The sequence below is a fragment of the Cyprinus carpio genome, chromosome B24, assembly GCF_018340385.1.
Source record: "Cyprinus carpio isolate SPL01 chromosome B24, ASM1834038v1, whole genome shotgun sequence".
NCBI classification, from domain to species: domain Eukaryota; kingdom Metazoa; phylum Chordata; class Actinopteri; order Cypriniformes; family Cyprinidae; genus Cyprinus; species Cyprinus carpio.
Window position 1 is genome coordinate 18,879,039 of NC_056620.1, and position 19,867 is coordinate 18,898,905.

At 35.6% G+C, this 19,867-nt stretch overlaps 1 protein-coding gene across 4 annotated transcripts in view; it reads right to left on the reverse strand.

Moving 5' to 3' along the window:
* rsu1 (Ras suppressor protein 1) overlaps positions 1-19,183 on the reverse strand; it is a 34,116-nt gene extending 14,933 nt beyond the window's left edge. The window contains exons 1-9 of one of the 4 annotated variants that reach the window (XM_042751840.1): positions 17,706-17,840; positions 17,410-17,521; positions 17,123-17,173; positions 13,099-13,219; positions 10,643-10,761; positions 8,858-8,940; positions 7,840-7,954; positions 5,014-5,146; positions 4,359-4,883 (exon numbers count right to left, since the gene is read on the reverse strand). In XM_042751840.1, the coding sequence (XP_042607774.1) occupies positions 4,820-4,883; positions 5,014-5,146; positions 7,840-7,954; positions 8,858-8,940; positions 10,643-10,761; positions 13,099-13,219; positions 17,123-17,173; positions 17,410-17,521; positions 17,706-17,810 (903 nt within the window). In that variant the 5' untranslated portion in view covers positions 17,811-17,840 and the 3' untranslated portion in view covers positions 4,359-4,819. Of the gene's footprint in view, positions 1-4,358; positions 4,884-5,013; positions 5,147-7,839; positions 7,955-8,857; positions 8,941-10,642; positions 10,762-13,098; positions 13,220-17,122; positions 17,174-17,409; positions 17,522-17,655; positions 17,841-18,995 lie in introns of those variants that run through there. The other 3 variants (XM_042751841.1, XM_042751839.1, XM_042751842.1) reach the window with 3 other exon arrangements.
* Between the last annotated feature and the right edge of the window lie 684 nt (positions 19,184-19,867).

Sequence of the window (19,867 nt, forward strand, 5' to 3'; positions counted from 1 at the left end):
AGGTACAATATATATCTTATATCTTAAAACCAGGGCTGGATCTGAAAGGAAGGATGGCACATTTTAAAACTGGATTTAGCAAATCAGCTTGGCTTCTGAATATTAAAGGATCAGTTCACATTAAAAAAAATTGTTGTTAATTTAGTCACCAGTAGCCCATCCATGATGAGCCGTGCATACATCATGAGCGTGTTTCTTCATGTGTTCAATACTATTTCCCTTTGTCATTCCATTTTATTACACATAACTTAATTTTGGACTTCTTTGTTGTATTTTCTTTGTATGTGTGGATTACTTTGGTTGTTACTGGCATCTGGTGACTATTTCAAGTCAACAGCACCTTTGGAAATATATTCACTTAGAAAAATGGTGACGTGTTCAACACTTATTTTACCCACTGTATATATGTATATTTTGTTTACATCCTGGAAAAAAAAAAATTATACACAAGAATTTTGTTTTTAGATTTTTTTTAAATGGAAGCCCGTATTCACCACTGAAAAAAAAAGGTAATTTCACCTTTTTATGTCACAATTGTGAGTTTACATTTTGCAATTCTTTTATTCTCAGAATTGCGTTACAAACTAGGGATGGGTAATATCTAATAATTTGCCATTTACCGGTAAAAAGTCTCCCCACGATAAGAATTAGTCTTCCCACGATAATAACGATAAAGTCTAGTTGTTGACATATTCCTGTGTCCGAAAGTGTGGAGCGACATCGCGGAAGGCGGAAATTGAGGAGTTTATCGCTAAATGAGGAGCATCTTCTACAATCTGGAAACCCAGGAAATGCCTATAGCGGTAGCTGGATAAACAGAAGATTTAACTGCTTTTATTGATTCAACATGACTAATAAACACATGACTATGACAATATATGGTTTATCTGAGTTATTATTATTAGAATTTTCATTAAAATACAGTATATTTATAATGCGATGCCTTTATCACTGCTTAGAATATGAAATATGTTGCGTGCCTTATTCTGTGTACGAAGCCACATCATCTCACAGAAGGATTTATTTCAAACACTCGACTGACATTATGAAGTGTGTTTGGAGTGAAAATATGTTATTAAATGTGGCATTTTCACATGCTTTCAGATGGAGCAGCATTTACTACACAGAGCCGTAGTTCACTGGGAAGCTATGCAAACAGCTGTCATTATCTCAAAATGATTTCTTCGATTTAATAATTGCGCAATAAAATCGACTTGTCAGTAAACTACGGCTCTGTGTAGTAAATGCTGCTCCATCTGAAAGCATGTGATGATGATTTACTGCTGATTACAGAATCGGCTTTACTGACAAAATGTTCATGTCATTTGATTAATCGTGCAGCCCTTATGTCCATTTATTCAGCAATAACTGGATACCTTTTCCATATTAGGGATTTCATATATATACACACACATACACACACACACACACACACACAGTATCGATATATTGTGCACCCCCACTTAAAACAGACAGACTATGCCCAGTTATAATGGTACAACCCTGCCAATTAAAAATGAAAGCAGCCTGGATGTGGCTGTCTTGTGCTGTTTTAACGTTCTGGTATTTCGAAACCCTGGATCAGTGAACTTAAATGAGAAAATGTCCATCAGGAGTGAAAACTGGATGAGGTGAGGAATAGTGAAAGGAAGAGAGAGCGATAGGGAGAGAGGTGTGAGTCTTGTGATTTCTAAGCTGAAGGACATTTAGGCAGGTGAGAATGAAACTGTTGAACCGTGGACACACATCTACTGAGAATTACACACCGTTAACACTTGTCTAATGTGAGACAACCTACTTGTCTCTCTCGCGCACATTCGCAGGCACATAAACAAACAGAGGAAAAAACACACAAGCATCTTTGCTTTGACGTTACAGATGAGCACATGAGACTATAGACTGACTTATTGTGTGTGCGCTTTCATTCATTGTCAAAATCCCCAACTTATGTCTTACTGTAGTCCAAAAATACAGTCTGAACAACTATAAAATACATTTCTGCTCAGAATGTCAATAAACAACAGCCATGACCAGCCTTTAAGTAAACACGGCAAGAAAAATTTACCCCAATTACATTTTAATGCATTTTCCTGGACTATTAATAAATAACTATTTTTTTTTACCAATATTAACTCTACTAATTTATAATAATTACAGCAATAATAATAGCAAATAAAGACAAATTTAAGAAAGAAAAATTGTGTTATCATTGACATATAGCATGGTATAAAATGTCCAGTTTTCACAGGACAATTAATCCCAATGGATAAAACCCTGCAAGACATTTTTTCTTCATAAATAATTAATATTACAGAAGTAAACATAATTTTTAATGATTTTTCTAGACTTAAGTAAAACCTCCCAGATTGGTTTTCAATGAGGAACCACACATGGTAAGTAAACATGATTATAGATAGATCATCCTTTTTGGTGTTCGAACCTGCAGCCTTTGGGTAACCAGACTAGATTTTTCACGACAAGGCTACTTCTGATTCATTGGATAGAGATCTCCCTCCTAAAACTTGAGAAGCAATTCTGACTAAATGTCACAACAAGTACGAAACAACTACAGAAAGATAAATAGTGGTCAGAACTGCTTAGACTCAGATATCGGACTCAAAAATCTAACACATGCGGCAGTTTTGACGACTGCTTGACACAAAATGGATGACAGCTTAAAACGCCATTGATTCAGTCAAACATTCCCATTTATCAAACTGAATATGCAATGTCAGCTCTCAGCGACGTAACCTTCAAACCTTGTGGACTTTAATTCGATAAAAAAAAAGCATATAGGAAGTATCCAATGCGCTAACTAACTACTGAGTTTGGCAAAACACAAGAGCATTAGAACGGATGATACGCAGTCAACATATCGAAATTATTCAAAATGTTTCAAGCAGCAGTATCTGATTATTACGCACCGCATAGACGTGCACACACACACACACACACACACGGTCACGGTGTCAGCACACACTGAGATGCGCGGTGGTTCTGACTGTGCCCGTAGGGGAAGATCAGTTCCGGTAAGTGGGTTACGACGGTCCTCTCCAGACAGCGGCACAGCAAGCAGCTAAATGATCAAACAGAGGAGGATTTGCCTCCTGTTCAGGGGGATTGGTAAGTGGAACAGGGCCGTGAAACATATACTACAATTAGTCTGGAAACTTCCTTCCCCTAGGTCAAAAGGATTACGTCAGGTTTTTGTCGGGTTTGAGCCATATTAGTAAAGTAGTATTAAAAATGCGGTAATAACATACTAGTATATAAAATAGAAGCATTTATACTATATCACACATAGTACGACTATTTATAATACAACATACTAAATGTATTATATTTTTTATATAATTAAATAATATATTATGATAACATTATATATCACTATATCTTTTTATATTATATAGGCTACTAGATCTCTTACTAAATGTATATTGTTCTAATATATTTTTTATTTATACATTTAATAATTGCATATATTTTGTACTATGTTGCTATATTATATACTGTGTATAGTGCAACTATATATAATAACATTAAATATATAAATACAAATTAAAATATATAAAATATAAATGAAAATATATAAACCATATTAAATTATATTAAAAAATATTTTATTATAAATATTCTAATAAAATATACTATATATATAGTATATATATAATGTATTGTAATATATTTTACTACAATATTATAAATATTAGAATATATATTTAATATGTTATAGTACATATTTTATATATATATATATATATATATATATATATATATATATATATATATATATATATATATATATATATATATATATGCGCAAGTTTAGTGCAACTATACAGTATATTAAAACATATTCAACATATAAATAAAAATATAAATGCATTAAAACTATTTAAATATTATAAGAACTTCTAGTATATGATATAACAACATGTAGAATATGAATACAATTATATATAATATTAAATCTATAACTATAAATGAGATAATAAAACAATTAGTATTATAGTAACATATACTGTTAAAATAGTAAATAGAGGTTACACTGTTTCCATGTTTTTATTTTTATATTGATTTTTGACTGAATTGAGACACAAAAAGTGAATGTGAGAACAATTGTGATAATAGTAAGATGCGAAAAGTCACAAACTCAGGTCCCATGTGCAAAAACCCCAAATCACATGCTTTATACTCTATGCCAATTCTACACATCCAAACTGCAATTCAGATTTTTTTAGATTAAGATTTAGATGCAATGTGCTTGATTATTGGGGAGCAAAAGGTCTCACCATGTGGTCAGTGCTATTGACACCCGATGCAAAAAAGTCACTGTTAAAATGAATGCAAATAAAGATTTTCTGCAGGACATTTTATAGCATGTAAGGGGAAAGCAAGAGATAAAGAAAGAGAGAGAGCAACGAGACTTTTAGGGTAACGCCTCCAGCATTCATTTTAATTAGTTTGATTGTGCATTAAATCATCAGATCCTGAAATAATAAGAGAACTGCACCTTTCCTCTCTTTCATCACCATCCTAAGGGTTGTTCCAGAAAAATATGTGCCACAATAAAACTGGCCTGTATAGAGGGACTAAATTTATACCTTGTATTTAGCAAGACATTTCAGGACGTTTCTCTTAGTTAAAGACCCAGGGACGGTGCCTGGATCCACGGCTGCTGATGTGCGTTTGATCTAATCTGAGTTCTACGACTAGTGAAGTGTTTTACAGGCTGAAGTGGTAGCATCCGATCCATCATGGGCCGAGGAGGCCTGCCCACTGGCTGGACGATACGTCAAGCAAACACCCCAATGATTCTTTAGTGACTGATGCCAGTGTTCAAGAGTTTGTGTAACTGGAGGTAGATGAGATGAGCACTCCTACTAGGGATCAAACCAGCAACATTTGTGTAAGCAGCCTGTATCCTCACTACTAAGCTAATATCGGTGTCATTCAGATTCACAGCACATGCTCCTGGTGTTTAACAGCACAGAGAAAGAGAGATTCACTTACTACTTGTATGTCTCCGAGCGGATGTACTCAAAGACATGAGAGACACCCAACTGGAACTGGTCTGCGATTGGAGTCACCCAGGAGTTATTCTCAGCCTTAAACACCTGTTTTGGGCCTGTCAGGTCCAGGTTACCTATAGACATAAAGAGAGAGGAGAATCTGAGATTTACATAAAGGAAAGGACGGAGCAAGAAAGATCAGACAAGGAGAGGAGGGGAGAGGAAATTAGCAAAGAGAAAAGATTATGAGAATGAAAAAACTAGATAGAAGAAAAGACATTGAGATGGCCTGATGGAAACATGAGAGAAGACCAGATGAGTCAAGAAGAAAAACCGAGAAGAGACCAGATCAGACAAAATAAAAAGAAGCCACGAGAAAAGACAAATGAGATGAAAATAGAAAAGAGACATGGGAAGAAAGAGATAAGATTAGGTAAGACATGGAAGATCAAATGAGAAGAAACAAGACAAAACAACAGACAAGACGACAAAATATTAGACATTAAGAGATCAGATAAAATTAGATTAAATTAAAACTGAGAAAAAAATGAGACAAAACAAGACATAAGATAGAAGAGAAGAGACCAGATGAGATGAGATAAGATGGGAGAAAAGAAACACATGGCAAAACAAGAAACTAGAAGAGACTATATGAGAAGAGAACTGAAGAGATGAGACAAAACAAATAAACGAGAGAAAAAAAGAGAGATGAGACTAAATTAAAAAAAATCAAATAAACAAGAGATAAGAGAGAAGAGACCAGATGAGATTAGATGAAATAAGGTAAAACATAAATAAGACATGAGATAAGAGACCAGATAAGATGATATGAAATAAAAAAAGAGACAAAACAAGACAAAATAAAAAACAAGACCAGAGAAAAGAAGAGACCAGATGAGATGAGAGAAAATACATGAGACAAAATAAGAAAAAAGAAGAGACCAGATTAGATGAGATGAGTTTTAAAGAGACTAGATGATATTATATGAAATTAAATCGTATCGATATTATAAGAAGAATAAAAAGAAGAGTAAAGAAAATGAACTTGCAAGAGAAAAGATGAGAAAAGGTGAGACAAAAGAAAGAAATTAACACAATAAAAGGGAAAAGACACATGAGAGAAGAGAAGAGAAGAGAAGAGAAGAGAAGAGAAGAGAAGAGAAGAGAAGAGAAGAGAAGAGAAGAGAAGAGAAGAGAAGAAACAAGATGAAAAAGAGAAGATACTAGACAAGAAAGTAAATGAGACAACAGAACAGACAACAAGAGGACGAGAAGAGACGAAAGAAGAAAAGAGACGAGACAAGAAGAGATGACGCGTGACGACACAAGACCAGAGCAGAAGCGGTTCACAGTGTGCAGATGAAACAGTACAGGTCAAAGTGCTAATGTGGCTCATCTCAGCTCACAAGGGGGCTAATTAAATAGTTTCTGATTAGCAAGTGTTGAGCGGCCTGTCAAAGAGGGGGTGAAATTAAACCTGGACCCCGGCACACAATGACACACCTCACAAATGCAGTCAGACACAACCGCTAGTGTAAATCAGCCCTGAACCTACAAGACCTAGACGACAGACCTAAATCTACAACTATTTCAGATCTCACTGCTCGACCAGACATCTGCTTGCTTCGGTTTCCACCCTCCTCTTCCTCTTTTCATATAACAGTTTAAAGCATCAGCTTTACACATGAGATATTCTGAATGGTAAAGACTGTCTATCTGTCCTCTTTGCACACTCTCATTCACATCCTTCTCTTTTTTCTCCTCCTCTCCTTCTCCTTTCCTGCTTTAGGCATGTGCGCTTGGTTGCTCCTTGTTAGCCGGGCTCTTCTCTCTCACACATACACACGGCAGCGGTGGTCTTAACGAGGCCGGTCTGTGGAGTGGGATTACAGGGACATGACAGAGGGGTCCTAATAAGCTACACACAGGAAAAGTCTCCCCTACAGAGTGCACAGGACAAAGACCTGCTGCCCATAGCGTTCACACACACCTAGAACGCCAGTAAACAACTGTAAACACTACATAACTCATGAAACTAAAATTTGAAAACAATATGAGCGCTGTCCGCACATGCAAAACTCTGTCATGGTGCTTGTGAGTGGTTGAGGGCATTGCTATGCGCTTGCTAAACAGTTCTGAGAAGTTTTTGAAGTGTTGCAATTAGGTTGTTAGTATACAATCAATGATCATATAAACATTAACAATTTCTATGCAACTTTTCACAGTAGGAAAAAAATAAAATTAGTCTGGAACTCAGGCTGAAACAGGCTGAAATTGCACCATAAACACACACTCATTGTGCAGGGCCACTGATTTTGTATAGAAGGACATTTATATGACACTTGAGGTGAGTCTTGACATAATGCTGGAATACTGGTACACCAGAATCATAGATTAAATTGTTGGAATGGAACAAGACAGGAGAAAAACTACTTTCAGAAGGGCAGTCAGTATGTGTGTGTGTGTGCGTGTGTGTGTGTGTGTGTAGGTTTTCCCAAAGTGAAGGCACTCAGGTAGAGAGGAGTTCAACCTCGGTTGACCCCAGCAGTATCACTCTGTGGGTCAGTGAGGTGTGATCCAACCCAGAGCCTCCAGCCAATCACACAAGAGATGACAAATCTGTAGCCAATTAGAGTGCAAGGCTGTGCCTGGTGTGTACTGTGTGGATTTTTTGGGGGGTGGGGGTTGAGGAGCCTGGGTGTGTATAGTTTGCATTCCTATCAACCAATCATTGCCTTTTTGTTTTAAGGTCAGGCTTTGATTGGCTGATAGGATTATATAAAGGATGCTGGTCCAGGAATGTGTTGAGCACAAGTTCATGTCTTACCAAGTTCAGGAGGCAGAACAGTGAGTCTATTCCCTTGAATGTGAAGTTCCTTCAGCTGAGCCAGATCTCCGATCTCTTTGGGTAGAGATATGAGGTCATTGTCCCTCAAACTCAACTGAAAAGAAAGAGAAACTGTCAATATTAAATAAGAAATTATTTTTGATAAGTATTGAATACAACATGAAATCAAAATAATCAACCATTTCATTTCTTAATAAATGTCTGTGGCTTTATCAAGCATTATTTATTCATACATGTGACTCTTAACACAAAATAAATAAATACATTTTATAATCATATTTTCAAAATTTAATAAATATTTAATCTTTCATCAATTCAACATGGATGAAATCAAGCCCCTAAATAATATTTTACTGAATACTCAGAAATGTCACATAGTGGAAGCTAAATGTATTGCAAACATTGTTTATTATGTTTTTAAAATAAATATTGCAACATGGTTTCCATAAATATAGAAAATAACTTCAATTCTAAATTTTTAACTCAAAAAAACAAGCAAACATAATCTACAGTAAAACACGGTGCATTACATTATAAGTCTTCAGGACAACCTGTGGGGTTTAAAAGCAGAGATGTGCAACTTTTTAGTCTTGCTGCTATACTTTCCTAGTGCAATTTCTTGTCCCATAGACTTCCATTGCAAATGCATTACTGTACATTTGATTTTTGATTGCTTTTACAGACTGTGGGGCCGAAATAACTTTCAGTGGTTACTGACAGCATCTCATAACACTTGCATTCTAAAAATCACATGTGTAATTACACCTATATTTTAACGCAACACCAAACCAAAATAGTTGAATATTATTTTCAAGTTCTAAGTTGTAATTATCAGCTGTTTTATGTATATGTGACCCTGCATTGAAGATCAGCCTCTAAATCACCTCTCACCGCATCTGATAAAGAACACGCTGCGGAGAATAAATTCAACACACACGGCACAGAGCGCCGCCACAAAAGCAATTGATTTCAGAGGGAATTTAGATAAATTACTCACTATCTGTAGCTTGGCCAGCTTGCCGATGTCTGGGGGCAAAATCTCAAAATCGTTGTCACTGAGATAGAGCGCACGGAGGGTGGCTGAAATGAGAGAGAGAAGTGTGTGTGTGTGAGAGAGAGAGAGAGAGAGAGAAGTATTGCAAACACTGATCAATAGAAACAGTCATCTCTGATTGATACAGCATGGTTGCAATATTAAACTCAAGTACACATGCAATATCAACAGATCGAACAGATCAATAGCATCAAATACACACTCACACTGTGTAGTTGAGCACCACGTGGGATAAACACATGGGCAAACACATTAAAGCAGTAAACAATTAAATAAAAAATAAAGAAACCCTACACAAAATAGGGCCACAACTAATATGTATTTTGATCATCTGGAATTGGAATTTTTAAAAAGTCCCACCAACTTCCTGTCCATTCGGTGTTCTGATTGGTTTAAGAAACAGCAACAGCCAATCATATCTATCTCAACTTGCTTTAGAAGTCAATATCACAGCTGATATGACAGCCACTCCAAACAACAGTGATAAATGGAGGTTTGGGAGCGTGTGTGTGTGTGTGTGTGTGTGTGTGTGTGTGTGTGTGTGTGTGTGTGTGTGTGTGTGTGGTTAGAGATCAGAGACCTTGATTAATGTTAAGATGGTACTTTCATTATGTGGCTCCCATTAAAAAAACAGGTTATTAGAGCCCATCACTGCTCATCAGTGTCCTCTGATGGAACCAGCTGATTGGACTGATGAGGATTATGATGATAATGATGAAGATGATGAAGTTAACAGTTATTCTGTTTGCATATTGTTAGTAGGTTGTCTGGGTCTCATTGCAGTTTATTCTGCCAAAGAACCGGCGCCTGAAATGCAAGCGACCACAGTTCGTTCTTGTTTAAGTGGGTAAATCTGAAATCAAAAATCCTACAACGCTTTGTGTCTCGGTGTGAGTCAGACCTCCCTTTCTCACCTGCAGCTGGTTCAGAACTCAGCTGCTAGGCTTTTAACTGGTACCAAAAAAAAGAGACCACATTACCCCTGTATTGGTTTCATTGCACTGGTTACCGATTCGATACAGAATCCAGTATAAAGTGCTGTAACATGTTTTTAAATCTCTTCATGGCTTGGCACCAGACTATGTTTCTGATTTGATTAGTCTACATCAACCTTTGAGATCTCTTCGCTCCAACGTGTCTGACGGTTCCTCGATCGCGCTTGAAATGAAGAGGAGACAGAGCTTTTTCCATGGCAGCTCCTAGACTATGGAATGAGCTTCCGCTGTACTTAAAAAAATCTCCTAGTCTAGGGTCATTTCAGAGGATGTTAAAAACTTATTTATTTTAAATTCTATGTATTTGGGTTGTATGTATTTGTTTTTTCTTTTTTCTCTTCATGTACAGCACTTTGGTACCCATTGTGGTTTTTGAAAGTGCTTTAGAAATAAAGCTGAGTTGAGTTGAACAATAAACAAATGGAAATTAGTGGTAAATTTGTGACTTTGTGGTCACAATTTCAGGCTTTCTAAAAAATTATTAAGCACCGACACAAAACCCACTATGACAAAAGTTTAACTCAACAGACAGACAGATTTTTCTTATATTTACATGAGGAAAGACTGAAATATATCCTAAAAATTGCTAGCCAATCAGAACTGAACTACATTTTTCAACTTTCTTCATTTTAGTACAGAATATACATAAAACATTCCATAAGTGGTCTTTAGTTTTGAATGATTAAAAATGACAGGTTATACCGGTAATGCATAGTGTGTGTTGCAGACTTACTGAGGTAAAAGAAATTCCCAGGCAGTGAGGATTCGTTCAGGTTGTTGTACGTCAGATCCAGAACCTCCAGCGCCGGAAGAGATCCAAACCCTCGCGGAAGAGTGCTCAACCTGTTCATGCTACAAAACAATAAAATGCCATTTTAACCAAATCAACAGCTTCAAACACAAACTCAAACACACATCCACTCACAGACACACACTAATAAAACACCCGTCAATTCTTGACACTGGGGAACCCATTGAAAATCCATAGCAGACTGACTCAGAGACATGAGACAAGCAGTCCGCACAGATCCATCTCACTGATTATGATTGATATTTCAAATGCAGCACAGATTTATAACACAACTCAAGAGATCTACTCACATTTATAACATAAATACAGAGGGGTTCAAAAGTCTGAGATCAATTGTGGAAGTGCAAAAGCATACTAATTTAATTTCATTTTAATTACAAATTATCAGCATAACCATGTGAGTTAAAAATCAAACTGAAAAAAAAAATGCAAGAATGTCTTGCTAATTAGTTTGTCCCCCTTTGTTTTAATGACTGAAACATTTCTTTCAATCATTAAAGCAAACAGATTTTATGTCATTTTTATAATTTACGGATTTAAATTACACTACTGTTGATAATTTTTGGGTCAGAATGATTTGTTTTTTAAAGAAATTAATACTTTTATTTAGCAAGGCCACAGTAAAAACATTTATAATGTAAAAAAAACTTCATAGTCATCAAAAGAATACTGCAAAAATGTCATTTTCATCAAAATTTTAAAGCAGCACAACTTTTTTAAATATGGATAATAATCAGAAAGGTTTATATAGCTACAAATTCACATATTAGAGTGATTTCTTAAGGATTTTGTGATGCTGAAAACTGGATACAAAACAGATATTTTAAATTGTAATATTTCACAATATTAGTGTTTTACTGTATTTGTGATCAAATAAATGCATCCTTCAGACTTTCAAAATTAATACAAACTTTTGAACAGTAGTGTATATTTGAATCCCAGATTTTCAATATGGTCTCAGACATTCACACAACACTGATAATAACAAAATAACAAAAAGTCAACGTTCAGTTAGTTCACCAATATTAAAAATGTGTTTTGTCTGTAAATGTTAAAATCATATTCGCCCTTGAAAGGTAACAGATTAAATTTTGGCTGGAAAACTTCCGACAGAGAACATGGAATCTGAAATTAGAAGTGCTCAAGGTGCCCGACGACGCAGATAAAACAAGAGAGCGAGCAAGAGAGAGAAAGAGAGAGAGAGAGGGGCACCCAAATCAGATGCTGATTAACTCTTGCTTTTTTAAGCGTCTGTCCTCTGTCTCTTTCTTTTTCTTTCTTTCTTTTAAATGACACTTGCTTGCTGTGAAGACTCTGAAACTTTAGCAACGGATTTCAAAGAAACAAACAAATTGATTCCACCACATGTTTGTGAAGCAATTACCAGAGAAAGGGAATTGTTTTGACAAATGAGATCAGGATAACGGGCAGCCACATGCTCACACGCACATCCGCACATTTGAGTCAGGAGTAGCGGCCGGGAATACAACAAGCCGGCTTATGTTTTCAAGATTATGTGCAGAAATGGTGCGTCTGACAGCAAATCGATAAAAATGTGCGGCGTCAGACGCGGGGCAGATTGAGCCGCGCTTTAATCCTGCGTGACATTGTAGATGCTCCGTCCTCTGAGGAGAAGGAGAACCCCCGGGATTCGGGTGGGGCTCAGGTGGGCACCGAACACCAGGGAATGACCTTATGGCCAGGGATGAAGAGAGTCAGAGAGGAAGAAGAACAAAGGAAGACAGCAACGCTACTACTGTCAAGGTGAAAAAAAGAGGGTAAAGGAGAGGAGATGGAAGAAGAGACAAATCGAGATGAAGCAAAGAAGCAAAACAAGGGAAAAGTAAAGAAGACAACAAGAAGAGAAAACCAGTATCAGAGGAGATGAGAAAAGAAAAGATGAGACACTAGGAGACAAGAGAAGAAACAAGAGGAAGGAAAGGGGGAGGAGTGTAAAAACAAAATGAAAAGATGCAAAGGGACGCCAAGAGAAGAAAGGTGACAAAAAAGACAAGACGACACAAGAACTAAACAGACAAAACAAAATAAAACAAAACAAAGAAGAGAAGAGAAGAGAAGAGAAGAGAAGAGAAGAGAAGAGAAGAGAAGAGAAGAGAAGAGAAGAGAAAGAGAAGAGAGAGGAAGAGAAGAGAAGAGAAGAGAAGAGAAGAGAAGAGAAGAGAAGAGAAGGAGTGGAAAAAGACGAGAAGAGACAAGACATCAAGAGAAATGAGATGAGAAAAAAGACAAGAGGTGAGATGAAAGAAGAGACAAGACGACACAAGAACTGAACAGACAAAATAAAACAAAACAGACAAAAAATAGACAAAACAAGTTGAGAAGAGATGAGAAAACAAGTGATGAGACATCAGACTGACCCAAGGTTGAGATGTTTAAGTTTCTGCAGGCTACTAATCTGGGTTGGAAGCTCCTCAATCTGGTTATTGAACATGTTCAAAACTTCCAAGTTCTTCAGGTCTGCGATGTTTGGAGGCACAGCTAAAAAGCGAGAGAGAGATAGTGAGGGTAAATAAATTAATAAATAAATGAGAACAACTTCAATTCTGCAGGTTTCATCAATCAAAACATTTCAATTGACTGTATTCTAATCACCAAGGTAAAGCATTCCCAAACGAGCGACGAGGTCTGATGATCAGAGACTGAAGGTTTTCTGGTGACCTGCAGAGGTTTAACGACTAATTATCAGAGTCAGCGGATAGACGTCCCGTCTTTGATGGCTCAATAATGGGTCACTCCCCCAGCGATAAATTTGACATTTTAATGATGGAGGCCTTAGCATAACGGATCAGCAGCTCCCCTCCCCTCCCGCAAGGCCATCCTGCCCCTTTCTGCTGTCGACAGAGATCGATGGGCCTAACAGGGGCTCTATCCGATTACTGGCTGATCAATGGCCCTGGCCCCTCATTACGGAGGAGGTGGGAGAGGTTTACACAAACAGCATGACACGAATACCTCCAGAGAGATCAACGAGAGCTGCGCCGCCCCAGACACGGAGGAACAAATGATGCAGCCGTCACGCAAACAATTCAGAACTATAACAACGAAACACAAACACGAAAGCACATGCTCTTACAGCAATCTTTAGCTCATGTGCTTGTTAAGAAAAATTGGTATTACTTTAATATAAACATTTACAAATAACAAAATAATTTGTTTGGTATTAGTTTATTATATTAATATTTAATTATAAACTAATAGTAAATAAACTTAATAGTAATATTCTAACTATTTAATTTACATTTCCACATTTTTAGCAGACACTTGCGACTTACAGTGCATTAAGGATATCAATTTATTTATTTTTTTCACATAACATGTTCCCCTGGGAATCGAACCCACAACCTTTTGCGCTGCTGAGGCAATGCTCTACCACTGAGCCACAGAAACACTAATTATCAATACATTAATTTGTTCAAAGTGCAAAGCTGCAAAGCATATGCTAATATGACTAAATTTACTTTTTAATAATTATACGAGAATAAATATGTTAATTTTGTTATTTTTTATTTATTTGTATTGTTTTTTTATTGTTTTTTTTTTTTTTTTTTTTTTTTTATTATTAATTATTTAATTTATAATATGAATTATACATTAATAGTATTCTTATTATTTTTATTATTTTTATTTTATTTATTATTAATTTATTTAATTGTAAACAATTTAATTGTATTATGTTATTAGTATTTTATTTTCTTTTTATTAATGAACTTGTTTTTTAATGAATTATTATTATTATTAACAAAAATAATAGGAAGATAAACAAAAATAATAAAAAGATGTTATATATAAAGATGTTATATATACATTCAAATAAACAACTAATCGTCTGATATTATATTTATATGCAACTATTTGAATGGAACTTTGAATGCTATAACAGTGAAAGTGTTACAGAAATGTAAATTTTTCAACAAAAAAGTTTTAACAAATTGTTGTGTCCTTGCTTGCTGAGTGTGTTTCAGTCTGACCATCCGATTCACAATTTTTGCATCTATCCTTCGACCTTTTCACCCATAAAAAATACTGGAAACATACGATTTGTTTCCCAATGTCTCAACGGAACTGTAAACGCACCAAGAGACACTGCAGAACACTGAACCCTTCGCCCCATGTCAGGGTCCCTGCACTCGTCTCCAAATGACACACAAGATTGATCTCAGTTCCGCCTTCTCCATCCTTAAGACACACGCCTCCACCAGACATCTACACTTTATCATCTTAAACCACGGACTGGGCTCTAAAGCGCCACCGACTTTTTGCATCCACAAGTTGTGAGTACAAAATCTGCTTGTAAATACATTGATTGTTTTAAATGTGTGTGTGCCTTATTGGAGCCTTTAAAGCAGGCAGAAAAGGGTGATGGTAATAGAACAAAGAGTATACGGGTATACAGAGAAGAATGGTTTGGCCCTCTCTCCTCTCTGTCTCATTACCTGAGCTGCTGCCTGCCCCGGCCGAACAGCAGCCCTGCTTTACTCATGAGCCACTAATGAAAGGGTTCCAAATGTCACTGTAATTCCTGACTACCCTGAAAAGTTCAAAAGATGGCAGATTCCCTGTCTCTGCTCTTTAACCAGGCAGGATGAGAGAGTGGAGAAGAACAGAGAAAGGGAAAATGTAGAGTGGCGAGGAATAGACCAAAAAAAAATTAAAAATACACTCTATCTTCTATAGAGTGGAGTCCAGGAACAAACTGAAATTGTGATTTTTTTTTTTAAAGCCTTAAAAAAAATAAAAAGGGATTAATTTTTTTTTTTTTTTTTTTTTACAATTAATTCATTTTAAAATTAAGAATAAATATTTAGGATTTATATTCATGATTACACACATCAATCAAATTTAGAGTTTTAATAACAATCATTTTTATGATATAATATTATTCATTTCTTAATATATATTTTACTTCACATTTATTTTAATTTATTTTGCTTGTGGTCTCAGACTTTTGGACCCCACTGTGTATCCATACAGTTTATTTTTTCCCCTCTTTATTTAAATCAGCTACAGATGCAGAAACAATTTCCTCATATTCAAATCGTATTAAAATCTAATTTAATCATATTAAAAGTCTTTGAACATTAATAAAGACTATAATAACAATGTAATATCATGATTTATATATATTTCGTATTTATTTTTATAGTATACTGTACATATAGCTCTGTAGGAAATGCTTCTTTCAAAAGATTTACAATCAAGAAATTAGAGGGAACTGTGGCAAAGGAAAATTCTGTGTCAGGGGAAAAAAAGAAGATAATAAAATTACAAAAAAATAATATAATATAATATAAACTATTATAATATAATGTTTGTAGTAACACAAAATCAAAATAGAAGCATTTTGCTGGTGACCTCGTGCTTCTGGACTGCATAAGGGTTTTTTCTCGTTTAAACCCGCTACATTCAAGTGGTGTGACCCATAACGGAACGAGCCATTTCCTCATCTTCATATCTTATAAATCATATTAAAAGGCTTTGATCATTACTACAGACGCTACCTGACAGATATGTGCATTATCACACCGCGATTTTCATGGAGATTAAGGGAAAAGCTTCCTGCATAAACCAACAAATCCCCGACCAAACACTTCCTGTACATATCAGATGAGAGTGAACATGGCTCAGAGCGGTTAACATGGACCTAAAGATTACGTGGGAGGGGAAAACAAGCTCCAAACTACACTGAAAATCATATTTCTCCTAATAATAACTCTCTGAATAACTCTTAACTAATGCAGACTATCTTTAAACTCACATGAAAAAGAAAAAAAGAGTGTGAATGTTCTGATAACTACTAATCTTCACTCTTTTTTACTACGGTACTTAAACTGAGTAGAATATAAAATCAAACAACCAGTGATCAGTAAGGGCAAGACAGCCATCTAGTGGAGTTAACCAGTTCTTTCAACGACCCTCATGAACCTGCAGTCTCAATACATCATTAAACTTGTAAAACTGTTAAATATAATGCAGAAAAACAATTAAATAAATTAACCATTATAAATACATCTAAAATAAATCAAGCAAAAAAGACAAATATTATTTGATTTAAATCCAATAATGCTACAATTCTACTACCCTAAAGTTTGCATATAAAAAGCACACTTTTCTACCTTCTACTTGGTTGTTTTCCAAATTGGATTTCGTATCTGAGATTCATGAAATTGCTTTTTCGACAATTATTTGCCTTCCAAGTAAATATCACAATCACTACCTCCAACCCTAGGAAAAGCCATGCTATAAAACGTGCAGAATGGTTTAACATTTCTCAAAGGCGTATTGCATAAAGTTTGCATGTAACGTTAAATATATTTGTGCAATATACTGAAATTAAAAGAAAAAATGCAAAAAGACGTTTCTCTTAAGATATGAAGAACTTACCATTCAGCTTGTTGTGGCTCAGGACCAGTTGGGTTATGTTGGATAAAGTAACTACAAAACAAAAATAATGACACGTTTAGTTGATGATGTGACTGCATGATGACGTCAACGTGATGACGCCACCAATCCTCTGCCGCAATCATATAACTGTTACTGTAAACAGAGACAACTTACTATAACAGCCAACTGGTCAGTGTAAACAAATAAGATCCATTACCCACACTTTAATTAACACTGACACAACAAATAAAAACTTTGAATTAGTTAGTAACTCTGTGTAGACTCACAAAGTCCAGGAATATCCAGCAGGTTTGATATTCCTCTGTCACACATGTCCACCTCCGGGAGGTTCTTCTCCCGACTCTCCTCCACTATCTTCTTCAGAGACTTTGACATTTTCTGCAAGAAAACAGTGGCAAATACAAGACCCGAATCAGGCAGAGGAGCTTACGAAGAGAGTTTGACACTTTTGCCTCAAATAGTGGTTCAAATCCAGTCATTACAATCATATAAAGAACTCGCTCAGTATTTACCTAACTGTACGGAAAATACGCTAACATGCGGGAAACAAATAAACAAATACCCGAGCCCTCAGGGCAGTAAAACCAGATATTTTTGAAGCAGCACAGTCGCTCACACCCAACCGGAAGTTGATAGTATGTCTGTAAAAGTCTCGCATTCCTTCCATTTAAGGGTATTTCCGGGGTCCAGAGCAAGGAAAAGAACGTCAGACAGAATTCTGTTCCGTTGACCAATCAGCTGCTAGAAAGTCGGCGGGATCGTTGAAATAAGGCACAGATATGTCCAATCAAAACGCGCTCCGCTGCAACAGTGCGTATCATTCGACCAATCAATGAAAATATAGAGGAGACGTGTGGGAAAACATAGGTGGAAAAGCATTCTGTCAGCCACCACAGTGTACTACATATGATGCAAAAATAATATTAAATACTAGCTTTTAACCTGTTTGATTACAACAATAATTTACTTGTAATGTTATAGGAAATTTTATGAGCACCTACAAGGTAAAAGTACAAGGTATAAAGTTTACATTTCATATAATATAATAACAGTGTGCAGTCTTGCAGCCTGTTATTATATTATATTAAATGTAAACTTTATACAGAATCATTGTCTTGTCAAAAATTAATGAATGTGGATTTTATGTTTGTCAGTAGCTACATTTTTTAATATATCATTTAATTAATATATATTATTTTTGTATAATATAAATTTAGGAAAAATTATTTTATCCATCTTCAGTATTCTCACATATAACCTGAATATGAGTAATTTTGTTACCATCGCCTATTGGTTTATTACTATCATATATTATAAATAATATAAATAAAATATTTTACACAAAAATAAATGTATTTATTTATTTCCAGTATAATTACTAAAATACCCTAAAACTGAAATGAAAATTTACTAAAAACGATTTAAGTATATTTTTAAACACGTTTAAAACAATAACCAATTAAAATGGTAAAAACACACAACAAATTATTAAAACTTTAACTAAAATTAAAATGAAATTGGAAATGGAAATTGCGAAAAAATAAAAAGGAATTCAAAATGTTTAACAAAATTATAATATCTCAGTTACACTAAAATATCGCGGGGTGTTACACCTCTGTATGTTTTACTTGTGAGTTTTTTTAATGATTTTAAAATAATTAATTACATACAATATTTTAACATACATGAACAACACCTTACAACAAATTCTACCAACATCCAGTGTGTATTTATGTAACTATATAAATATTATATTTACCTCAATATGAATTGATTTAATGTGACATTAGGGAATCCAGCAGCAGGTGTGGGCAGCTGTTGTCTACCACCCAGATCCCCTGCTATTACCTACCTTCCAAGGGAGACACATTGTTTAGACGTCTGCACAAAGTGGAAGAGCGATAGGTCTTCTTCTTCTGGCATGGGGCAGAGGTACGGCGACACTTCTCTCTTCTCTTGGGTTCCTGCCGTCCCAGGTGGGACCATCCACAGACTGGATCTTGGTTCTTCCTTTGCCTGTGTCTCTCTGTCTGCGTCTGGTTCTTGCAGGGATGATCATTTCTATGGGGGACTGAAAAACAGTGGCTCTATTTATAGGCTTGATTATATTTGGTGAGTGGCAACAGATGCTTGAGCATGGTTGAACTTTGCTTTGCAGAGCGGGAGTTCTGGATTCCAGGGCCAAGGTTTGTTTATGTTGTAAAATCTTTAAACAACACCCTTGGCCAGAAGCCAGTGGAGATCGGACACAGTCAGACATGGCATGAGGGCACGGGGAGGTGTGTTTTATTAGAATTAAGGAGCTGTAAGCACTTACACTTCCCCAAAGTGAGCGCTGAGAATGTATGTATGTGTTACTGTTCTGCTGTTTGATTTATGAGGTGTTCTCAAATTATGTGCCTGAGGAACTTACTGCACCATGAGTAGAGCAGACCACCAGCATATTACTGAATTTGAGCACTGGTTTTGTGTGGAATGAATGTGGATTTTATGGTTTGTCAGTTGTTAGATTTACTCAGAACATTGGTTGAAAATGATTAATTTTATGTTAATTTACGCTATTTGCACTATTGAATATCAGTCATTTTGTTACCATACTGGATTTTTACTATGAAATATCACATTTGTTATCACATTTAAAATAAAATTACAATTGTAAAAAAAAAAAAAACTGTTATAAAATTTGTGATATAAAATGGTCAGGAATATGTCCAAATGAGGGTT